Below are 25,347 nucleotides of genomic sequence, written 5' to 3'. Positions count from 1 at the left end.
CATATGAAATGAAAAGATAATATAGAAAAAGAGAATATAGTATAGAAAATTTATGTGGTATTCAGAAAGGTATAGCATAAGTAGTTACATTTTTTGCCAACAGACTGCTCAGAACACTTGGTTTTGCTATAACAGTATTTAAAACCAGGTGCAAATGTAAAATATTTTTGTGCATTTTTTTTTGGCAATAGATATTTTCTTTTCCATAGTGGGTCTCATAGTAGATTTCATTGATAGATTACAAGGTTTGTCATGTCATACATTTCTTAATATATGCTTATATATTTTTAAGTGGTATGAACTTTTTTGTAAAGCCATTGAGGAAATGTTCTCTTGCAAAAGGCAAAAGAATGTTTTTTTTTTTTCTTTTAATGTTACATCTATTATGCTATTATGTGTTTCTCTTTTCCTTATCTCTAAATTTTCCTTAATACTTCAAAATGTAATTTTCTCCTCTTTTCCAATGTGTTATTGTTTAATAGGTGTTGGGGACTGGGATGCAGCCTGCATGCTGTGTTTTGAGAGCACAGATACAGAGCTGATGTGGGAAGGCCAAAGAGAAACTAAAACCTGTATGCATCATGATGCTATGCGCTGGAAACAAAACTGTGAGCAGGCCCTAAAAAAAACGGGCTTGGCTTAGGACAGGATAAGGCAGGCTGGGTTTTTGCACCATGGAATCAGTGATAGTTTCTCTGGTGGGCTTTACTGGGAAGAAGTTCATAAGAGTCCCAAGAATGAGGGGAGAAAGGAAGGAAAGCGGCAAAGGTCCCACTGGATTTGTTAAAGAACGGTGGGCTGGGCTGTAGCATGCTGAGCGCACGAGTCAGCAGGAGCTGAACAGTGAGCAGGTGGCCCAGGTCATACTTTTACCTAGCTAAACAGGATCTGCTTTCTACAGAACACCTAAGAAATTATTCTTACATTTTTACGATTGCTATTCAGTGGTAAACATTTAAAGCAAAGTGCTGTTCTCCCTAAGAAAATTTTTGTAGAGGATAATTCTCTGTAATGATTGGTGATTGCTTGTCTATTTGTAGTTGATCTTGCCAATAGCTTCAGTCCGTACCGAGATGGCAGATGTATTGAGAAGCGACTGAGATCCTCTTCAGAAGGTACTGCTGGAAGCAGTCGGCTGATCATAAAACCAAAGGATGGAAATTCAGAAGAGCTTAACAGCCTACGGAAGCAGAGAGCAAGCTCATCCTCTTCAAAAATGAACAGCATGGTGAGTTTATTCTCATATATGTGTTTGTTTGTTTGTTTTTTTTCCATGATAAGCATAACTACACTAAACAGCAACTTCACAAGTAATGGATGGTAATTAAAAAAAAAAAAAAAAGCCATCTCAGGCTTCCAAAATGTGGTCCAGGCTGGGCTGCAGAGATAAAAACTATTTTTTTTTTCCACAATGTTACATTGTGAAAAGATTTGTATATTTTCTGTGAGGAGATTGAAGTCATGCTTTGTTGATTTGCCTGGGAGATTACAAGATTCAGACCAGAAGTTTTGTAGAGAGGAAGTTGTTGGTGAGGAGACTCATTATAGAAAGCTGGTGGCAAGGTTCAGTGCTTTCACACTGAGCACAAATTAAGGATGAGAGGAAAAGTTCACTTCTGAGAACCCTTGAGAATGCCTAGGACTGGGAAATCTAAGACAGATCAGATCACTGTGGAGAAGAGTACTTCTGAAACCTCTTCTGGTGAAATAATAATAGCAGTAACTGACTGACAAGTATGTGCCTTCCTATAGCCAGTGAGAGTAAACGTTTTAAGATGAGTGTAATTTATACATATGCATATATGCTCTCTAGTGAGAGAAAAAGAAGATACTAGGATTGAACATCGGCAGCAATGGTATCTACTCTTCAGTTTATGGAAATCACCAGAACAAGTTTTACAGCTATTATGAGTTTCAAGTATTTTATTCAACATGCTAACTGTAAAAAAAAAAAAAAAGTATTCATTTTGCACTCATATTTGAATAGTGTTTACTACTGAAAGTAAAAAGCTCTAAGTTTCTTAGCCCTGCCCAGTGCTGTTAAACAGATATATAAATAAATGGACTTTTTCCTATTCAGGTTCACTTAATAGCAATTGTGTTGTAATGGTTTAGGACCAAACACATTCCTAAAAGACTCAGATGTGAACACAACTGCCTTTTCTAAGATAAATTTTTTGCAGTTTTTCAAAGATGTGAAACTAATTGTTACAAACTGACATTAGATCTCCAAAGCATGTTGTTACAAAACAACACGTTCTTTTGGTGTGGTTTTGCAGACTAACACGAAAACTCAACAATTAATACAATTACTTAGGTAATATTTATGTGTCTGTGCTACCTTTTCTGCCTTTAAAGGTAACGTCTTATCTCTCTCTCACCCAAGAAGCCAAGGAAGGCTAAACTTGTCTTCCTGTGTCAGATTCACCCATACTGGTTCCTGGTTGGTAATTTTAAAATAGGTCCCTAGGCAATGAAATGATTTAGCATGAATTCTCCTTAGGAAAACTGTCAGGAAAATGTGATTTGAGGTTTTCTCAAAAGCATGTGAAATTTGTCTTTGGTCATGGTAAATCTCACCCACGTCTAAATTAGTCATCTAAACCTTTGCTCATGTTCAACACTGCTCTGGATGGCAGGAGAAAATTACATCAGTACTGAAGGTGTTCATGCTATGTCTGGCCAGGGTACAACGGGTTTTCCAGTTGTACCAGTGTCCTTTAGTAGTAGTCACTGGAATGCTCACATGAAAGAGCAGAAAGCAAATTCATTTTAAGAAGGGAAGATTTTATACATCTGCCTTTCTCCCTCTTTTCTAGATTGCTGCCAGCTTGTCAGATGTGGTAGTAACGTAGAGCAAAATTTATGTCAACAAAATCAAAAAAACCCACCTGTTTTCATTTTTAATAAATCCACTGAATTATTACACACAGAGATGCAGGATGGAAATAAAGATGTAGAATGACTAAAAAGTAGAAAAATCATTTGTGCTATTAAAGTGTGTAGGTACAACATGTTTATTCAGTAAGTTCGTATCCAAATATCACTGAATAATATCTGATTTTTCAAAACCAGAACACCGTGACATTTGAAGCTCATGTTTGCATGTAGGCATACAGGGCATTATGCAGACATAGTTTCTGCCCTAAAAAACTCGTTAACCCTGGCTCAAGCCTTTAAATACTATTTGGGTCATTAGGCCCAAGCTATTAGGCAGATCTTTGTGTTTATTTAAATACTAGAAAGAACTGATGTATTAACTTCATTCTATTTAGTCCTGTATTAACGATGCAACTGGGAAGTGACAACACTATAGCAACTGCATAAAAGCAAAGTGAACATGGGATGGTTTTTATTTTCTTTTTGTTCATGTTTTGTGTATGAAATCCACATTTTTTGTTGTGTGTTTTAACTTTCATTAGCAAGATTGTCCACAGATTTGCTAGTATTTGTTTGTGTTTATTACTGTTTCAGTCACAGACCAAGAACTTCAGTGTCAGGATTATTGTGCACCCTCATGAGCGAAAGTAAAGTTCTTCCTGTTTCCCCCCCAATAAATGCAGCTACCATCTTTCTATATTAAGAGAAATGCTAAATGAAAGATTTTATATTTAAAAAATGACGTTTAAGGGGAAGGAAATAAAAACACAGAAGGCAAAAGAATAGCAGAAATTCCTGAAAGGAAAAGGAATTAAAAATGGAACAAATTAAATGTTCATAATAATAATAATACAAAGCTAAAGAGAAAAAAGGCCCCTTGAAAATACTCGTCACAAGCAATTAATGTTTAATACCACAGTAGCAGCCTGTTGCCAGTGAACGATCATAATGAAGAATAAATACTAGGTAAAGAATTGGAGTTGCTAAACCAAGTGTTATTAAAAACCTTAACCTAACTTTCTTGTGTGCCTAGAAAATCATTAATCACTCTTCTGTAGCTATTTGTATTCATTTGGTTCACTTTTGGAAGAAAATTAGAAAGGTTCATGTGAGATTCCCTCAGTTTCCCTGACGAGGGCAGCGTTGCTATTCAGTTTGCTTCTGTGGCACCAAGCAGTAGTAGCTGTGGATGCTGGTATTCTGGCACCATCCAGAAGTCATGTTATGATGAAGAAGCTTTGTAGCCTGTCAAATACCCTTTCCTCACAAACTGAAGAAAGTCTTCCAAGACTCTGTTTGCTTTCTTTCTTGTTGGCATAAACCACGGGATTCTTCTGCTGACTGCCTAGAGGGAATCAGGAGCCAGAAGATCTGAGGGGATACTAGATTTTTACAGGAGATGAGGAAAAAAACAAAACAACAGCAACAAAAAAACCAACACCACAAACAAACAGAGATTACATTTGAGAAATTGTTCTTCCTCCTAAAGAATTCACTCAGCATGGTATTCTTGTATGATCGGCAGTGTACAATAGGTAAAAGCTTAAATAGGTGGATCTCCCACTCCATGTGTCAAACCTATAAAGAGGGTCACCAGCTCCCCAAAGAGTGGCATTAATTCACTTGCGAGGTTTTGAAAGTAAATAATCTCGATGAGAGCAATGCAAATATCATGAAAAAAAGTATTTCAAAATAACTCTGCAAATGTGCCAACCTTATAGCAATGTAAATAATGAACTGAAGCAGATGCATGAGATTAACTGCTCAGATTACTAATTATGTGTGTTTTCATCAGAATAAACATTGTTTTGAAGCAGTCATTCTTGCAGTGACTGATCTATGCCACAAGATGTCAATATTTCACTAAAAATTGTTTTGGACTTCAGCATTACCTGGTTACACAAAAGGTGAAAACTGAAATTCAGGATACATTTTTTGGAACGCTTTGATGCTGATTAGCCCGTGCAGGATAGTAAAATATTTGCAAATGCGCATGGCTGATACGGATGCAGTTTAAAGAGGTTCATATTTCTATAGAAAATCTGGTCATTAAAATGTTAAGTCATCAGTTACAACTTTAAATATTTAGACATAAGATGGAGACAAATTAGCTATGGCTATCCTCCCTATTCTCTATTTAAGTTCCCTTTCTTTTCCAATGTGTAAGATTGGAAAAAATAAAATAGAAAGGCAAGAAAGAAAGAAGGAAGGAAGGATGGAAAGGAGGCAAACAGCATGGTAAAAGACCTGAATGACCTGAAATATGCAGACCTGCAAGACTAATGGAAAGAACATAAATCTGGGAAGTTGAAATGTAAGAAAGAATTAGAACAACCACACTGAAAATTATGATCAAGCTCCCAAATCAGTGTGAGTAAATTCTTTAAGAGCATCGGGACAGATCACCAGATAAAAAAAATAAAGAATTAATGTGCTGGAATACTTAGAATTAACAGTAGAAATTAAAGTGAATGTAAGCAACAAAATAAACCATCACTTTTAAGAGTAGTGTTTGATGTGGAAATGTGACTACCCAAGATATCACCTTTACCAGTAATAAAAGACAAAACTGAACAAATGAAACAAACAAACAAACCAAAGCAATAACAAAATCTGGGAATTGCTGCTTAAAAAAAAAAAATAGGAAAGAAAGAAAGTGCTGATAAAGATTTTGAAATGCCAACTAAAATTACAGTCAGTCATTAGAACCAAATAGTCCCGAAGGGAGATGTGGATGAAAATAGCTGTACATTGTACAAGTTTTAAAAAAAGGAAGTTTAGAGGACTATTGGAGTTCTTAGACCACAGTGACCAACATGTGAGCTATTCTGTGCTGCAAACATATTTTCATTCTGTCTAGAATGAATAGAAATGTGGCTGTATGCATGCAGTAGAATGAGACAGTACACTTATATTTGGCTCTGACTGACCTGCCTTTTTGTCTCTGTGGCTCTGCATTACACAGAAAATATCTGTCTGTCTTTGCAACTGCTCCGTTGTACACACCTACCTATCAGCATATGTGCTGCCTCAAATGGACCTAATTTTTCTGCTTTTTCCTCTCTCAGTGGGTAAACATTATCAGTGGCCTTTGTGTTCTGCAGGCCCCCATTTTTCTGGGCTTTCCCTTGGGCACAGGTTTTTCTCCAGTTTCTCATATTTCAATGTTGTCTGAACATTGCAAGTTCTCAAGTTTTTCATTTCTTAAATTGAGATACGAGTTTTCATCCTTGCAGGTAAAAAGAAAAAAAAAAAAAGTATGTTTGCCTTCTGTTCTGCATTCTTCTTTAGCCTCAGGCAAGGCAGCCTTGCCTACTTGTGTCAGTCCAATTAGAGCTGCACAATTTATTTTTCCAGATTGTGGCTTTGCATCTTTTCCATGATTCCAATGTATTAGATAAAAAAATGTGTGTTTCCAGTTAAACAACTTTTATGGCCTAAGGTCACTCCAGCTTTTTTTTTCTTCAGCTTAAACAGTGATGCAAGCCTTCACTGCCCGCTTGTCAAAGTATCAAATAGTTGCATTCATGCTTTCTCCCACACTGCTTATCATTGACTAGAGTAACTGCAGTTGTCACGGAACTTTCTTCACTTCCATTCCTTTCACTTTACCTTTTGCCTTGCTTAAAAATGACAACACAATACTGAACTAAGATCATTCATCATTTAACATTGGCACCTGTGTTACTAAGGATTTTTTGTTTAACCATCCAGTGCTAACACTTAGGCAGTCCCCTTTTCCTCATGTTTGCACTATGCTTATTACATAGGGATGCTTTGAATATCCAGTATCTTAGTAAATATATCTACAATATACAAATATGCAAAAAAACTGTTGGAATACAAAAACCTGTGTTGGGACCATTTTATGAGCTATTGCAGGCTTCCATTTGATAATGGAAGGGGTTGAATTAAACACAGCATGGCAAGCTGGTCAAAAGAATTGATTATCTCACTGTATTTAGCATTGATCTGGCCTCACCTTTAATATTGTATGCAATTATGGGCTCCACAATATAAAGAAGTTGTTAGGTACTTGAATGTGCCCTGAGGAGGGCAACAAAGCTGGTAAAAGGGCTGGAAGGCATGTCCTGTGAGGAGAGGCTGAGAACACTGGGTTTGTCAAGCTTGGAGAAATGGAGGTTGAGAGGTGACCTCATTGCTCTCTCCAGCTTCCTGAGGAGGGGAAGTGGAGAGGGAGGTGCTCATCCTTTCCCCCTGCTATCTAGTGACCGGACGCATGGCAATGGCTCAAAGCTGTGTCAGCAGAGGTTCAGACTAGACATCAGGAAAAACTTGTTTACCAAGAGGGGACTCAGAACTGGAACAGGCTTCCTAGAGAGGTGGTAGGTGCCTCGTGCCTGCCTATATATAAGAGGCACTTGGATAATGCTCTTAATGATACACTTTAGTTTTGGGTTAGCCCTGAAGTAGTAAGTCAGTTGTACTTGATGATCTTCGTAGGTCCCTTCCAGCTAAAACTATTCTATTCTATTCTAAGTGCTCATGCTCTGAGAGTGTCAGCTAAATGTGCAAAATTAATGATTGACTAATTTAGTGTAGAGAGGGCTGTCTGAAACTTTGGAAGGACATGACAAAGGTAAATGATAGGCACAGGAGTAGCGAGGTACCAGCAAAAGAAATACTAACTACAAGTATTTGACATTCCTGATGTAGCCTTGGAGGGAGCAGAATGGTAAAAACATAGGACACTTTAATGGAAACGTGTTATGGTTCCTGCCTGGAATGTACATTTGTGATAATTATCACTTGTTAGCAGCTGGTGTCTGCATTTTAGTTAGATGTCCTGAATATTCTGTGCGTTCACTTTAATTGGGTTATTTGGGGTACCTTAGCAACTAATAGTCACATTCCTAGTGTACTTTAGAAATAGCCCTTGTTATCGCAGAGCAGTTCTCCAAGCCACTGTATTCAAATCTGTCCTTGTCTTTGATATTGTACATTATGAAGTACTATTGAGGTCTGAAAACTCATGAATGTGTGATAGCTTTGTTTTTAGTATTTCCTGAGTAATCTTATTATCAAGCATCAGTTCTACTCCAGTTACTACATCATGAGAAGCAAAAAGATACTGTGCCCCTATGGACTTTGCTGAATGTATTTCTGAGGCTGATAGAAGAGTGGGGGAATAAGGGCTAAAATGCTTTTCTATTTTCCTCTTCTCTGCGCTGAATAGTAATCGTGTTTTCTAGTGTCTGGTGAAGCGCTGAGCATGGGTAAAACTAACTTGGCTGGTAGTCTAGAGAAGATTGAAATGATTTTCCTATTCTCTCCAAGTTGCTTCTACCTTATTTTCTTCCACATTTTTTCTCCCTGACTGTGGACCTGACCTTCAGGTTCACACCTTCTGACAGTCTGTGCTGAGACCATTTGGAAGATGAGATTTTTAAGGCATCTCTGGCCAACACATAAGGTGGGAGGTGCTGTAAAAGTACATGAGTTGAATGGTTTATGAGTTACAGTGGGTGACCAGGAGACTTAAAAGTGGAATTGAAGATGGTTGTTTTTATGACCTGTAAAGGCTTGAGACAGCCCTATGGGATACACCACCTCTCCATCCACAGACTGGAGACACATTTATGTTTAAACTGTTAACAGCAGAAAAACTTCTCTCTTGACAGCCTGTGCTGGGAAGGCAGTGAATGAAAGATTATGGAGAGGATGTGAGTTTTCAGGGTTTCACTTCTAAAAAACAAAACAAAACAACCTCCTTTTCCAGATATACCAAAAGTGTTTTAAAAAATATGAACCAGGTAAGCAAAATGTCCACATTCCTTTAATATCCTCTACACAACCTTCTTTAGAACTAACAAGGTATGTTTTCTCTGAATAACCACAACCTGTTGTCAACTTGCCATACATATATTATGTCTAGTATCTGTGATGTTCATACAAGTTCTTTTCATAGTTAAAATAGGCATTACATTTTCTTCTCTCATTCAGTTGTGATATTTCTGCTTAATTCAAACTAGTCTTTGCTATTTGAGAGGAATCTCCGTCTTCTCAAGGGAGAATACTTAGGAACATCAATTTTTATTGAACTGTTCAAGAAAGCCCTGTAAGGGAGCTGTTTGCCCTTCATGTGAAGTGGACTCGACAGCATGCATTTATAACTAGCTTTGTTCTAACATAACAAAATTTCCCCATTTGAAATGCATTTGACTTTTGCTTCCTTGTGGAAGGGAACTGTGGAAGCCACTTAAAGCAAGAAATGTTACGACCATTTTCATACTATAAGTCTGTACAGTACAGTGTAAATAGGAATAAACCACTGATTGTAGGTAAGCAGTAATTTAGACCTTATGTTCTTTATTTTGCACAGAGAAAATGCCTTTCATATGCTGCTAGCATAAAAAGAAACTGGAAAGGGCAAATTAGGATTTAAGAATTGTGCCTAGGATTTTTAGGTCAAGTCAACTAGAAGCTTTTCAGCTAAATACCCCGTGGGAAATTAATGTCTGTAGTGTAATACTCATTTCTTAACATATTAAGCACTTGCAAAAAATCAGATTGCAGTTGTTATACACTTTTGAATTCATTCTTGAGATCAAGTAGCTAACAGAAATTAATTGAGATGTTACTTAATACTTATGATAGAATGTACTATGCACTTTTTAAGGACACAATCATTATAGTCCAAGAAAGGTAAACTATTGTTTTAACGTTAGTAGAAATTTTCCATTTGAATACAGTTATGTTAGTACCAATAAAAGGTAGAACAAGTTATTAGCAATTGTAAGTCCCAGAGTAATCATAGTAGTGGATGAATGTGTTGCTACGTAATGAATATAGAACAGAATTAGTTCAGCTGTAAATGTGATATTTTCTTCTAAAGCTCTAAGATGGGAGTACTTGTAAATGTTGCCTGAATTAATTTACAGGGTACTGGACTTTTAAAACTACAGATAGGTGTCCTCTGTAATGTGTTATGTTTGTTTTTCTGTTTTCATGTTTTTGTGGAATACTGAGCTGTTTATCGAGACTCAAAAATGGAAGTGTAAAACAGTGCATGGATTTTTCTCACACTTCTCTTTCAGTCTCATTACATCCCACTAACATTCTTGCCTGCTAATGTGAAGAGGCAGCTTTTCCTGAGACTGCTTATTTTTTTGAATCGGTATTATTTCTTAGGATTTCTTTCTCTGCACAGAGATCTGGTCATGTGTTAAACTATGCAACAATGATTGGTGCTGTTTAAACAACTATATATTTGTTAGGCCAAAGAAGGCTTGTTCTTTTTCAATTTTATTCAGACTTCTACATTTTACTTTCCTATTCATCATCACATTTTCTGTTATCACATATGCTGAGTGCAGGCAAATACTGTAGCGATATTGTTATGTAGTGTGGTTGAAAAAAAAGCATTCTATCATCTTCAGTCTGTGCATGCAGGCTACTGAAATCTGTACGTCACCACCTATGTGTCCAAAGAGACAACTCAGTTTGGTGAAGACCTTTACCTTCTGTTCGGTGCCTCTCATACTCTGAAAACATGGGTGAGGTCAGGGTTTTACCATGCATTAAACAGTTCTCTGGCAAATCTAATTGATGGTCCCTACCAACTATTGCAATACTTAAATTGGTAGTAGGAGTGGGACAGAGTCGGCAAGTTTTGAAGGTGACTCTGGAGTTTGCATGGTCCTACACCTGTGCTCAAATCAAGGTCAGCTAGGATTTAGGGTGAAAAAGGGTGGGTGGGTGGGGAAGTCCCCTTTCCCCCTTCCTCTTTCTCAGTGTAGATGCGACACAAGTCAGGAGACCTTGGGAGTTGTTATTGATGGAGACAGGCTATATGACTTTGTAATGTTGTGTGGCTGATTTGATCTCTATGTTTCAATGACTACACTTGGGTTTTAAATGAAAGACAGGTCATTATGCAATGAGTAAAATAATTACATGGAAAAATCTTCCTATCTGTTATTTGTGTTGGAAAATAATCCTTCATTAAAAAAGAAGGTAAATGATTTTAATTACTTCTATGCACTGGAAGACTACCATCACATCTTTATCTTGAGACAAGCCCTTAGCACTAGCAGGTTAGCTTATCCAAATAAGTTTAACCAAATACAGTAGGAGAACTGAAATTAGCATGAAATTTCTCTAAAGGTGACAGTTAATAGACATATTATTCACTAGAGCTGAAGTTTATGACTAGTGAATATAAATTAAAGTATTTAAGAATTAAAAAAAAACAAAACACCCTAATTTCCACTCACTTAGATTTATGAAAATAAATCAGAATACATAACTCAGAATAAATATGGTATTGTTTTCCCCCAGATAATTCAGGGTAGGGTGCTTCCATGCTTTTGATCTCTGACTGATAAAGAGAATGTAATGTCGGAAGAAATGGAAATGTTATTGGGTCACTTGTTTGGTCATTATTTTTGCAGTCCTTGTCTTGCCAGTGTGCTGCTGGGGACAATCCTAGATGAGCCCTGGGTTAAGAACATGGCACTGGCTGGAAAATTAGATGCAGACCCCAAAGCTTGCTATCTAGAATGTTTTCTGATTTAGAGTCAAGTGAATGCTAACCCATTAAAGACTTAGGATCACATTTTGTACGGTATATTACTGATAGATATATGGAAATTAGGTTTGGGAATCCAGGTTAATGCACCTTATAAAGGATGAGCAGGCAAAAATATAATTAAATCCTTCAAAAAAGGAATGAAGCATAAGAAATTTATTTATTTACTTATTTTATTATTTTTTTTGCTTGGGAGATTGTTTTCTGTATTCATACCATTCACTCAGTAAAGCTCATAAAATTCATTGAAATAATCTAGGCCTGGTGAATAGTTTAATATCTTTCCTTCTGAACTTTCATAGCTCACTAGATGGATGTTTTCATAAAACAACAACAACAAAACACCTAAACCAAACACACACACACACAAACGTACACCACATACTTTTCTGAAATTTTTGCACTTTAAATTCAGGACAAAAGTCTGTATTTTTGTAATTGATTTTTTGATAAAAGAAAGATATATTTTGACCTTTTTGTGCTTTGGGAAGCTTTCCTGATCTTGAAGAATTTGTGTTAGATAATTGTCTGGGATTTCCAGTTACATAAACAGACTGTAAAGCTGTTATGATTCAGAGCTGATGGGCAGTCAGAGAAGCATGCCACTTGAGAGTTAGTTAGTAATAATAGAGCAATGTTAGTTAGTAATACAATGGAGCAGTTCGTTGTATGACGTTTATTTAGAATCCAGTTTTTGATACCAAAGAAAACCTGGGGAGGGGAGTTAAAATGTTTAGAAACAAGTCTGCTTTAGGATCTTGAACATCTGTAATGGGAAGGAGAGTTTTAATCAATCCAAGACTACTGAAAGATTGTTCAAAAGTCTGTTTCTGTTGTTTGCTCAGACTGAGATAACTTGGACAAAAAGGAGGGCTTCCATTTTTCTTACTCAATTTTGTTTTTTATTTGTATGCATGTTTTAAGTTACTCCTATGTACCCACCCTGATATATCTGATCCTGTAAAATAGACAGCAGTGTAGCAGAACTCATGTTGTCTGCTAAAAATGACTCCTACAAGATTTCTTCACTGGGTAACTTTTTAGAATATATTACAGGAAATTAGGCTACTTTTGACTGTTCCATAAATCAGAAGTTTGCATTTGCGTGAAAAGTCTCCTGTCATCTCTTTTGGCACGTTGCAGTTGATAAAAGTAAAACCCACCAGTTTTGACTTCATTACTGTAACCTAAAATGATCAAACTTAAAGCACTTGGAATATATTTTGAAGAAATTATCTCAAAATAAGCATTGTGAAATAAGTGTTATGCAAAGTAAAACGAGTAAATAGTGGGATGGAACACTTAGTTAAATGAAATTGTCTTTATAAATCTGCAGACTTGGCAGACTTGTATCTTGGCAGACTTTTGTCTTGACAAATCTGCAGACTGAAGTGGATGAAGTGGAAGTGTGGGAAAGTGAGAGAATTGATCCAGAAAGGAATGGGGAGGATAAAGAAAAGTTAGGGCTTACTGGAGGATGGGCTATGTTCCCACTGGAAAATGGGCAGGATTATCAAGTGCTGATAATAAGAGCAAAAGTGCTGAAGGTAAGAAAACTGGGACTAGGTAAGTGGTGGAGTTAACAGGGTGGCGTTCATTGCAGGTAATGTAGAAAAGGAAATGGTTAAGCATCAGAAAGGAAGGAAGTTTATAGGAAATTTAGGGTGCTCTGAAAGTAAGAGGATGGGAAGTCAGTCAATGGAAACAGCTGGAGAGAGTGGAGAAGCTTTTATTTATTTATTTATTGCAATTTAGGCAGGAATTGAGAAGCAAGAAACTAAGAAGGTCAAGAGCTGACAGAAATGGTTGCCAAGAAAAATATGTAACCTTGTAATTGCCTAAAATACTGAAATCCAGGGGTTAGTTTTATTTTCTATAAATATTCTCTCTAAAGAACATTGTTCATAGGAAATTAAGACAGCCTGTTAAATATGCTTTTTTGGCAATGAACTGTCCGACATTTCTGAAAGAGAAAACAAATGCAATTTTCCTGCTGTAAATGTGGTGGTGTGCATGGTGGTAGAAGTCTTTTCATATTTTTGTTAGTCACATTTTAAGAGATTTTCCTCCAGACTAGAATAAGAAGGTTTTTTTTTGTTTGTTTGTTCTCTTTAATGACACATGGCATGGAAAACATTTTGATCTTGTTATCAAAGCTATATCTTTTCTTTGAAACACTTTCCTCTTTTACAGGCTCATATAAGGTAAAGAAAAGAAAAAAGAGAATATTTTTGCATCTTAATAAATAGAAATTTCTGCCTATAATTTTCATTCATGTTAACTGATCAAAGTTAAAGCACAAGGTATCCACAGCACTGACATCTTTCTTCATTTTGTTAATTTAAATCTTCATACAAGATAAATTCTTCCTTTCTATTATGACAGTTATGCTTTTTTTTTTTCCCAATAAATCACAATATTTCTTGTTCTGTATCATTTGTCCTTTCACCTGGTATTCATGAGACACATGATGCAACTGTTTTCACAGCTGTTGTTTAGACTCCACCGTTCTGGTTACAGGCATGTGACACAGAAAATAGTATTTTTCTTTAATCTCTGATAAAGGCTTATGTTATGAATTGATTCCTTAAATGATTTGGTATTCTTCGGGGCAGTATTTAAAAATGGTAGTGCAACATGTTAAAATGTACCTATGAATAGCTTCAGAGCAAGACTGAGGCTATACTAAGTGGATTTAGTCGAAGAGGAAGAAAAAAAGGTAGAGACTGCAAACTGGTTAAGGACAGAATTGTATACAAGAGAGCATATACCTGCAGATAGAAAAGTAAGCTTTTGAAATGAATTCTGTGTCAATATTTCCAAGGGAATTATGAAAAGATGTCACCTGTTTATTCATACCATATTCTTACTGTTTTAGCACTATGCTTCACGTCTTCTGCCCGATAATGTAGGAAGAGAAGATTAATAAAGCAAATTCACAAAGAATAATGGCTGGTCTTCAGATGCTGTTCACTCCCAGGGATATGTTAAGGATGTGTTTTTTATGTAACATAACGTATACTTAATGTGAAATAGTTCTTATTTAACCACAGTGTAGTATGTAGTTTGACTTGTTTTTATGCTTTTTACATGTTTGATTGAAATAAGTTAAAAAGAAAGTTATTTTCTATTGCTTGATTTCAGCATGGAAAATGTGTGTATCTTCTGAAGAAAAAAGAGTCATCATTAATGTCTGAGAAAATCTCTGTTTCAAGTGCCGAGCTATTCATACTGCTTTTCAGGTTCCTAGGAGTAGAAAGGAAGCAGAAATAAAATAAATTCCACAAAATGGTATAGTTTAGTAAAAAATATGATCAGAACTGGCAAATTTACATTAAGTAGGTGTTACTGAGTTATTGTGAGTCTACATATTTATAAATATGCATAATTCTTATTTTTCTCTAAAACTTTGTGTAGCTCAACTCCAAAAGCAGTCCCCCCTTTTTTTTTAAAATCTTCATTTTCACTGTATTTAAAATATAAATACTTTCAGAATGCTAAGTTTTCTTGTATGCTAAGAATTTTGCATATGTATCATGAAAGTGCTTCAGGATTTTAAAACTTATGTCTTTCTAATGTTCCTTGTGTGTATTAGTTGTATTGCATGAATTTGTTTAATACGTTGAATGAAAGAAAGTGTTTGCATCCTATTGTACTCCTTACGAAAAATATTTTTTAATGAGTGATGAATACAGAGGGAAATGGCTGGGATTTGTTCCTTAATGTTTCATTTTTATCTAAGTTCAATTTTGGGGTCACCTTTCAATATTTCTAAAATAAGAACAACACGTAAAATTAAAATGTCCTTATTACTTTTCTGTGCCTAAATGCAAAATTGTGGGTAAAATTAACTATTGAGAAGTGAGTAGCGATGCACAAAGCTTATTTGTGCAAATGAAATCTTCAGAATAGACAGATTTAGGATGGGGGTTTCTGAATATTGGATTCTTCATTGCCTGTATTAGGCTCTGATAAGCTGAAGCATTGAATCTCAGCATGTTGGTGTCTTTGTGAGGTTTTTATTTCAAAAAGATACAGATACATGAATACAAGTCCTGAACTTGAGTTGAAAGGAATAGTCAGCCATTCAGCCATGGTTCATGAATCACAGCAATTCTTGTTTTAGTAATTTGAGTTGGGAAACTGGATGCCAAACTATTCTGAACTTGATGCTTTAAGTGGACTCAGCTGTCTACTGGAAGAACTTACAGGTGGAAGAGAATAGAACTGCGCAGGGATGCTTTGCTTTCTAACACAAGAAAGGAAAGCAACATTAATGCATGGTTTTGGTCTCGGATAGCATTCACCCTTCTATGTAGTCTGCATGACAAAGGCAATTGTGGCATTATTAAATGGTATGAAGTGATACACTGATTTCTTGAGGCATATTTATTGCCGCACTGTAGGAGGTCTGTAAGGTCTATTAACTAGAGAAGTTCAAAGATACTTGATGTTGTTCAATATTTATTTTTAAAAAATTCCATGCAGCAGGGTGTCTGATAAAAAGGTTTTAAGATCCTCTGTTGTCTCTGTAATGCACATTTCAGTTTGTTTAATGGGGCTCTCTTTTTGGAGCTAACGCACGAAGCTGCCAATGCTAAATTGTTCATGAGCCTGGTTGTTGTCAGGAAAAAAAATCACAATAGTCTATGGGTAAGTTAAAAACTTTTTCATGATTGCATGCTTTAATCGTTATGGCATGTTTTAAAAGTTGGTGAACAAACACATTGTTCATTATTCTGTCTCTTTGCTATGATGGCAAACGTCATTTGTTTACCAAAAGTAGAATAAACACTACCTAGATTCGATCCAGGTCTTTGTTCATGCTTAGAGTAGTTTGGCAAACAGAAAAGGAAATTGCAGTTTTCATTAATTTTACATGTTCAGTGGTACAAAGATGCAGCTTCAGGCAACATTTTTGTGTAGTTGTACTACAAATTATTTTCATATTCAATCCTTTCACGGAAAAGTTTAGCAGATCCTAACGGGAATTAGGATTTCATTTCAGATCTGCATTCCATTTTGATATGCTGTTGCTACATAGAGATTTTGCACACTAACATTACAATATTTACATGCTAACAAGTATTTGTAAGGAATAGTTGTACTTCTAAGTATAAAAAATATGTAATGTAGGGCAGACCGAACTCATAAAAGTTTTGACTCTTATGAGTGGCTTCACAATAATGATAGGTTTGAATAGGACTAAACTTGTGTGTAACAATATTCCTGAGTATGAATTAAAAGGATGTATGTGTATGAATAGAAGAAAAAATAATCTGCTATTGCCCAAGAGCCCTTCTATTGTAGCATTTTTTTTTTTGACTGTTGGAAATTCTTTTTACTAACAGTTTTTCTAGATCAAAATCTGACTACCTTTGTTTTTATCTGTACTTGTGTTTACTGAGATAGGAGGTGGTGCTGTCTCCAAGCAGAAGGCAAGTTTCAGTGCATGTGGTATGACAAAACTTAAAGGAAGATGGGGTCACAGAAAAGAGAACAGAGCAATGGCATGTGTGTATACAAGAGGTGATGCCAAACAGCTTCCTGTTATGTATGGAGCCAAAGGTTTTGACAGAAAAAGATTAATGGATTTCTAGAACTTAGAAAGGATGATTGGATTCTCTGGCTAGACTTTTTGTTTTTGTTTTTTATAGGTTATGTCATAAAACCCTATCAGTTACCTCTCTATAAAGATCAATATGTTACATTGGAATAAAGATACCAAAAGTATGAAGAAAAGGAACAGCTACCCTTTTTCTTGCTAAGTTATTTAAAAGGCTTTTTTTTGTTTTTTCATTTTTTTTCTTAAAAATCCTAACTTCTAAATTAATGGTAAACTTACTTCCACCCATTAGGCCTCAGTTCATCATCTGTAGCTACGATAAAGAGCATCTTTTAGTATTTGGTGTTTTTCTGTCCATTAAAGTTGCTTGTAAATTGTAGACAAGGATACCTTCTTGATCTTTTCTCTTTTTCAGTTGAACAGATCGAAATTTTTACATATGTGACTAAGCAGAATATTTTGTGACTTTTTCTGTTTTTATAGCTTTTTACTTGGCTGTATGAAAAAATGGTGGGGGGAAAGGTTGATGAAGCAGAAGCAAAATATGACCTAGTGGAAGGTGTCCCTGCCTATGGCAGGAGGGTTTGAACTAGATGATTTTTAAGGTGCCTTCCAACACAAACCATTCTATGAAACAAAAGAATCTGTTTGATTCCAAAAAAATAAATAATATCTGACATATTAAAAAAAAAATCTGTCAAGCATTTGTGAAAATAACTGATATCAAAAGTCAAAAATACCCATGTCATTCTTGTCTTACTGTTGTATGGATGATAGCTGTAATAGCAGTGAGTATCTTAGTTCTGCAGAGTAAAATACCCTGCGCCTCCCAGGAAGATGATCCTTTTCCTGCAAAGCATGTTGGCTTCGCCTACATGTTACTCACACAAATGATTTGAACATCTCGTCCCTCATTAAGCATTTTGCTTAGTGAAGAGAGTAGCTTTTTCTAAATTCATGCAGAACTGGCAATTTTCCAGTGTGGTAGCTGTTTTCTGTAAAGCCAATGCAACTATTTAAGCATTAAAGAAAACAGCATGTGGGCAGCAACACACATTTTGTGTTATCAGTTGTAGTCACTGAAGTAGGAGTCCTGTGGTAGTTCAGTGGGGTGACATATGAAATTATTCCAGTATGTTACAGAAAAAAATGTGACTTCAGATTTTCTTTGTTGCAGAGGTTCTGCTATTCTTAATGTTTTTCCAAGAGCTACATACATATTTTCTGGAAGGGCTGCTGATCATAACCGCTAATTTGTCAGCCATTAATTGAAAGTTATTCATTAGTTAATTCATGTATCATCCATTTGCGCTGAATTTCACAGATGTTGTGAAGAGGTATTTGTTCTCATCAAAGATGTGCTGCACTGTTGTGCAGACAGATGTGAACAATATAAGGAATGTATTTTATTAGTCTAATTGAAATGGAGGAAACAAATGAACAGGCTTTTGGCACATAAATCCTTCAGGATCTGTTCTTTAAGTATTATGTAATTATCCTGGAAGACGTGTTTGTGTCCAGGGAACTTGTCTGGTTTGTCTAGCTATAAAATTGGTCCGGTAAGAGAAATTATTTCTTTTAATAAACCTCGCCTCTCCGATATCTTCAGTCAATCATGATTGCAACAGTTCTGCTAATGTAGTTTTTCAGTAGCTTATGGTTTCTTATCTCCCTACTTCTATGTCCCTGCAGCAGACACAAGCAGAAGGTAGGGTATCTATTTTTTTAAATATAGAAAAGTCTGGAGTAGCAGAAGTATATCATAAAACAAACAACAACAAAAAATGGTTGATAATCTTTTTATATAGCAAATATTTACAAAGGTAATGCTATTGCTCATCTCCCATGGCAAACTCCTATTTCTTCATACTTATTTTATTGATTTAAAAAGAAGATCATGTCTTTCTTCATTTGACAGTTCCATCATTTACATTTTTAGGTAAATCTGCCAAGTTTTATTAGGGGGCTCAACTTGCGAGGGGGATATTTGTGTTGTTTCCTCATGCTTGTCAAGTTCTTTTCTGTACAGTCATTAACTCAAACTGTCAACCTCTAAAGCCCTCCTATAACGTTTGCACGTGAGGTGCTGCAAGAGGTGACATAAGCTAATAGAAGGTGTTGATCGTAACAGAAAATCTCGTTTGTGCAGAGTGGAAATGATGAGCTCAGGGACTTGTGCTTTGATTGTGTTATAATTAACAATGCTTTGTGTATCTTATTGGGATAGCTTCAGAGACTGCTGCCATCATTCAGGCCACGTCTGACAGGTTCCTTCACCTAAGAGATGTTAGACAGCAGGGAAGAACTGAGGTATGCTATCTCTACGGGCTGATTGCAAGCTCTTCTGCTAATCATAGGCACGTCATTCATGGTTAGGAATCAAAACCCAGCCTTAAGCTTTACATTCTGGTTGTGGATGTTGTGGCTATAGGCCTGTATTTTAAAAGCATTCATTTTATCTAGGAACAGTAGAAAAATTAGATAACCACAGGAATAAAGGCTAAGAAGAGACCACAAAGATGGAACGTTTATAATATATTGCCATATAAAAAGATGGATAAACTTTTTATGGCTTCTAGAGATGAAGTTTTCTGCACCAGATGTTGTTGAGAACGTGTAGGCTATTTGGTTTTATTTTGTTGTTTCTGATTACCTCTTCAGAGAGCAAAGACGTTATCTACTAAATTTCTTATTGTGCTTGGCTGCCATTCTTTCCCTTTCCTGAAAATGGCAATGTGTGAAGGGAGAGCTGTTTCTGTTGGGTAGCTCTGGTTATCTTGCATTTGTTTTGATTTGCACTGATGGTAAACTTGTTTAGTTCTCTTTCTGTGAACCCCAAAATGCTCCCCTCTACTCCTAAGAAACAAAAGTCCATGTCAATGCACAAGAGAGACAGACTATTTGCTGTCTCTTCAGGATCTGCGTTGGCCCCATAGATTTTCCTTATCGGACATGTAACATCACTAAACCTGTTGTTTCTTCCATTCCTCATGCTTTTAACGTCTTGTAGGAGGACGCTGGCAGTAAAGTATTTCCCTGGCTGCTTTTCCCATGTGGTTTGATCAAAGGCTTCATGAATTTGTCCTTAATGAAATGCTTCAAGGGTTTAGCATGAACAGCTTCATTCCTTCAGGGTTGTCTTGCAAACAGCAAGTAGAGTTTATTATATTTTGCATAGCTTCCTAATATTTCTCATTTATATACTGAAGATTGCATCTCTGATTTTTATTGTGAGCAAGTCTTTGAGCCTAGAGCTAAAGGAAGAAAAGATCCCGCTAACTCCTAAGAATATTTTATATTAACTCAAGGTTGATAAATAAATTACTCATATATTGGCCTTACTTGCACTGCATATGGATTTTCACAGTTTCTGATCTTATCAAACATCTCCTAACCCTGGACATTTTTCCTCTGTGATTTTGTATAACATGTATCTGGTAGGATCTGTTTGATTACTTGTGAGTGTACCATATGGTTACATATTTCAGCTGGCGGCATTTGTCCTGTTGACTCTCAGTCAGGTTTGGATAGACAGATTCTGTAGTATCAGCTTGGTGTTTATTACTTGGATGTAAATATGAATATTCATTACGTAAATGAGGCAGATTTTTCACTTCATCTATCTGAGCCAGTTTATACTGTTTGAGGTCTAACTTGAGAGCCTGTACACAACATTTCTCATTAAGTGGGAGTTGGTTTAATATAGCTAAATTAATACTCTATTTGCACAGCTTACAGAGGTCTTTTTCCTATATATGCTGATTGGTGCTGCCATGTGCAGGAGATGTGAGCCAGCATTTTCATATGGAAATGTTTCTTTTATTTGCCATGAGATTTTGCATCTTACAGTTGTCTTAGCCTTGTTGCTAAATATTTCCAAAAACATATCCCAAATCTTGGCTAGAAGGGCATCACATTACAGGGCATCACAAACCGTTACAGCAAGTTGTTGAAAATAATTAGTTTCAGGTTTTCATTTGATTTGCTGTCTTAAAGGGTCTTTTGGAAAAGTGATTGGAGTAGAAGACAATGGCTTTAAAGAGTGGATGTAAGTCAGAAATTTCAGTGTCTTGTGGAAATCCTTAAAGATCTGGAAAACTGCCAGACAAATTTTTTTTTCATTCCAATAGACATTCACATGGACAACATGTTATGGATAAGAAAAGGATAAGCCTGTTATGAACATATCTTCGAAATATTCAAAAACAGATTACTGGTTTATAAACTGCTTTAAGAAATTAACTTCTGTTTGACTCTCAGTCTCAGATTATTATGTATTTTTCTAGTTTTGAGGCTCATTCAGTGCAGTTTCAGTATAATAGTTGATACCATAAGCTGAACTGATACTATAACCTGGACATTGTTACTTATTTTGGGATTTTTTTCGTTGTGTTATTAAGGAGTCTACGAAAAGTCAGGCTTTCAGAAGATAATTTACCAGAATGTAGAGGTGGAATTTATCTTACGATAAAATTCAAAATTTTGCAATTTTGTTTCATATTCAAGAGTCAGTCTGTTCTATTTCAGCCTGTATCTTCTGCTCTCTTATTGTAGAATTCTTCCACAAATGTGGAACCATCCCCTTTCTTTGATTTAAAGTCAGTAGAAATTTGGGTTACTTGCCCAATGACAGACTTATAGTTGTAGTTTTTTCAGAATAATCAAAAAGTTTTTCATAGTTGTTACATTTTTCAGAAACTGTCCTCTCTGTTAGGTTTCTTTCTCCTGTATTTCATATACAGCAGGTGTATCCAGAGCAGTGTGTAACAGGGAGAAAGCACTGAAAGTATGAATGTACAATTTGCGACTCAGTTGTTGGGGAGTACCTTCAGAAGGCAGCTTCTGGGCAGTGATAAATCAGGGCGTTTCTCAGTCAGCTCCATGAGGAATTAATGGTTTTCACATAGGAACAGAGCTTTAAAGTTTTTTTCTTTTTCACTGTTGAGCTTTTTTTTTTTTTTTAAATAATCTTTCCTTACTAGCATTTATAAGTACACACATGCACTAACAGAATTTGTCTGTTTGTCTTTTTGTTTAATCTGTCTGTTGTTATACATAGCATGAGGGTGGAATAAAATCCCTAAGGAGCTTTGGCTGGAAAAGGCTCCCCAGGTTTTTTGGATCTTTGCGGCTGTGTGGACTAGCTGAAGACGATGCTGTCTTGTTCTTGGTTTGTTGTTTTTGTTTGTTTGTTTTTGTGAAGTTCAGTTCTTATTCTCAGTGGCCTTTATTTAATTGAAGAAATTTCTGATGACCATCAAATGTTTTGGTCAGTGACTTTACCTCTGAGACTTTTCTATGCAGTAATACTGTATTTTGAGATCAACGACAACTAATAATTTGAAAATAGTACTCGCACTAGGGTATCATTCGTTGTTAACAGGCACGGTAGAAACAGAATTATGGTTAGCTTCCTGCCCAATGGACCCATGAAAGAAACCTTCAAATTACAGCATTTTTTTCAGGACAGTTCTATTCCTTTTAGTCTGTCATTCTTGAAGTCAGGAGGCTGTATTCACACCCCAAAATGCATTCAAATTTAGCAATTAAAAAAGTGTGCAGTTACTACAAAATTACATATTGTTCATACTGTCCTTGCCCATTTCAGTCTAAAGTAGCTGAAGTCTGTTACGTGTTTGACATAAATATCTCATCACAGATTTGCAAGAAGAGAACATGATTGACTTCTACAGATGTTCTGGAATCTGTAGATTGATTAGCATTTTTTAGTAAATACTTCAGACTGAACGTAAAAGAGATTTAGTTGTTGATATTATCTGAATTATATGGATTCTGTAACCTTGGAAAAAAAACATACCCTCCCTTTTTATTTTCTAGACCATCATGGTACACAAAACATATGACCTTTTGTCGTATGAGTGTATTTTTTATTCGAAGAGAAGTGAGCTATTAGGAAATTCCTACTAAAATCAGTAGAAATTTTGCATGGGGGTTAAAAGCTTCGATATAGCCAAGGATCACACCATTATTCTTCATAATACTCAGATATAAGTTCTGTTGTTGAATAATGGAAAACGTCTGTAATCTAGATTGCTTACTTAGTATAAATTTCAAAATACTTTTTAAAATGAGGTTATATTTTACTGAATTCTTACATGAACTGATGATGTACACTCATCTTACATGATCCTGGAATTAATGACCTGAGAAATGAGTGAAAGAGAACAGTTGGTTTTTGTTGTGTGTAAACAAAGCGTTAATGTCATCACTATTGAAATATCAGCCACTGAGCAACTCAGCACTCCTTTTTGCGTGAGAAAGTTAAAAAAAAAAAAAAAAAAAGTTCTAAACCTAGTACTGCAGGGCCTTTTTTTTTTTTTTTTTGTTAGCATACTCTTTAGTAAAGAGGGATCACAAAAAGTGCAAAGTAGCTTTGCTCTCAAGAAAGCCTATGGTATTACAAGAGTTTTCTCATTTTTGCAAAAGGACTGAAAAGGGTTTGTTATGGTAAATACTTCTGCTGGAAGAATGTGTTCTTACTATGAAGAATGTTTGCTGTGCTATTTACCCCTCACTGAGTGTTAAATAAGGAAGCAACAAGACTAGGAAGATTACTGGGATTGCGAATAGGAATCTTTTAGATTCCTGTTCTAGATCTTTTAATGGTAGAATAATGTTTATCTCAATTTACCCAATAAGCTGAAAATACAGATGGAGCTAAAAGGAAAGAATGTGGAACTAACAGATAAAGAACGAGCAGCCTAATATTTAGAGTACAGGCATTACTTGTTTCCCTCTCTTGATTGATGTATTAGGGTAATTTGGTTTGCTGCTGCCTTTGGGAATTATTTCTAAATATATGAGTATTATATAGCACTACATCATGTTCTTCAATGTTCCTGCCTACTGATTCCAGGGTGAAATCTGTTTTAGGCTTGATACACTACATTTCACCCATTACATTCTCAAGGAAGACAAATGGTTGTAGGTCTTTGCAAGTCACCAACTCATAAATAGGACCTTTAGGAATTATAAATTCCTTCCTCCAGCAATATAAGCTGTGTGAGAAGGGAAGAAGAATCAGCAATGTATTATAACTGCAAATAAAGGTGTTTCAAGAAACAAGTGTATATATATAAGAAAAAGGACATTGATGGTCATTCTGCATAGTTGGCTACATCCCCAGTAATACTCATAGCATTACATACAGTTACAGTTCACTGAGAACATAATGCAAATGCTTGGCTCCTTATCATGAATACACGCATTATAAAGCGGAAGCTTAAATTTATAAGAAGAAAACTATAATATGGTTATTAAATCATACTGTTCCTTTTTCTGGAAAGTTCTGTAGTCACTGTTTAAATTCTCCTCATTCACAGTTTTATCACTCAGAACATTCCATTGGAGTTGTTAATGGAGCATTGTTAATCATTCACATTTATTTTTCCTTTCTGTTTTCTGTATCTAGGAGAGATGAAGAGCCCCATTTATCTTACCTGTTTAATTTGTAGACTTTTTATAGTCACAGCATTGCCTTTCTATATGTACAAAGCTTATGGCATGCTTGATATATTGTGCCCATTTTAAAATATATATGATATTTTGCTCTAGATCTTTGGGTAGGATAGCTTTATTTACTGTAATTGAGAGAAGGTAATTATTAATAATGTTTTTTATACTCAATATTGATATGGTATAATATCGTATGAATCAGTCTTTATTGATTTTTTTAGATACCATGATGAAAGGAGAGTAATAAAACCTGGGAAGATATTTTGAGCTCACATTTGTTGAAGAAAAACTTTGCTTTGCTATTGCTATGCCTGGAACTGTAGTTTGTGAAGAGACCAAGGACCTGTTAGCTCAGAGTTTCTTCCTTAGCCTCTCTCGGTGGCTGAGCTTTAGCTAAGTCTCTTAAATGCCTTCTTTTTTCCCGCCCATCTATAAAATAAAAATAATGCAGTCATCCTGCTGGCTGTGAAGATGCTGATGAGGCATTATCTCCTCAGAAGCATAAGATGAAGAAAGATATTTTACTAAAGTTTTGCTATCTCTTAAAAAAGGACAGAAAAATCTGTCCTTTTCATCTGAATGTGTGCAAGAACTAAAAGCCTTTATGACTTCTGCTTTTTGCTGTAATGAATAGAATCAGAAGAAGCTGTGTATACATGCATGATAAAGGGAAGATAACAAAGATGTGTGATTGTAATTATGAGGTAGCTACTTCATGTTCTATCTTTCATTTTATTATTGATACAGTGATACAGATTTCTGATGTTTTAGACTGGAAATACACTTCAAAACATTGATTCAGCAAGTAAAGCTATTATTATATTATTCAGAATTCATTTTCCATTAATTAAAGATGTCATAGCCAATTATAGGT

General features: G+C 35.6%; 1 protein-coding gene across 10 annotated transcripts in view; it reads left to right on the top strand.

Annotated features, from left to right (window-relative positions):
* The window catches only part of CCSER1 (coiled-coil serine rich protein 1), a 735,108-nt gene that overhangs the window by 136,815 nt on the left and 572,946 nt on the right, over window positions 1-25,347 (top strand). For all 10 annotated transcript variants that reach the window (XR_013950287.1, XR_013950288.1, XM_080589527.1 and 7 more), the window contains one exon: window positions 1,041-1,228. Coding sequence is in view for 8 of the 10 variants with exons in the window: in XM_080589527.1 (XP_080445653.1) it covers window positions 1,041-1,228 (188 nt within the window). In the remaining 2 variants the exon portion in view is untranslated. The remainder of the gene's footprint in view (window positions 1-1,040; window positions 1,229-25,347) is intronic.

The sequence above is a fragment of the Anser brachyrhynchus genome, assembly GCF_964034855.1.
Source record: "Anser brachyrhynchus genome assembly, chromosome: 4".
In the NCBI taxonomy this organism is placed as follows: domain Eukaryota; kingdom Metazoa; phylum Chordata; class Aves; order Anseriformes; family Anatidae; genus Anser; species Anser brachyrhynchus.
Note: the sequence above shows the minus strand (reverse complement) of the source record. Positions and strands in the feature narration are given on the sequence as shown.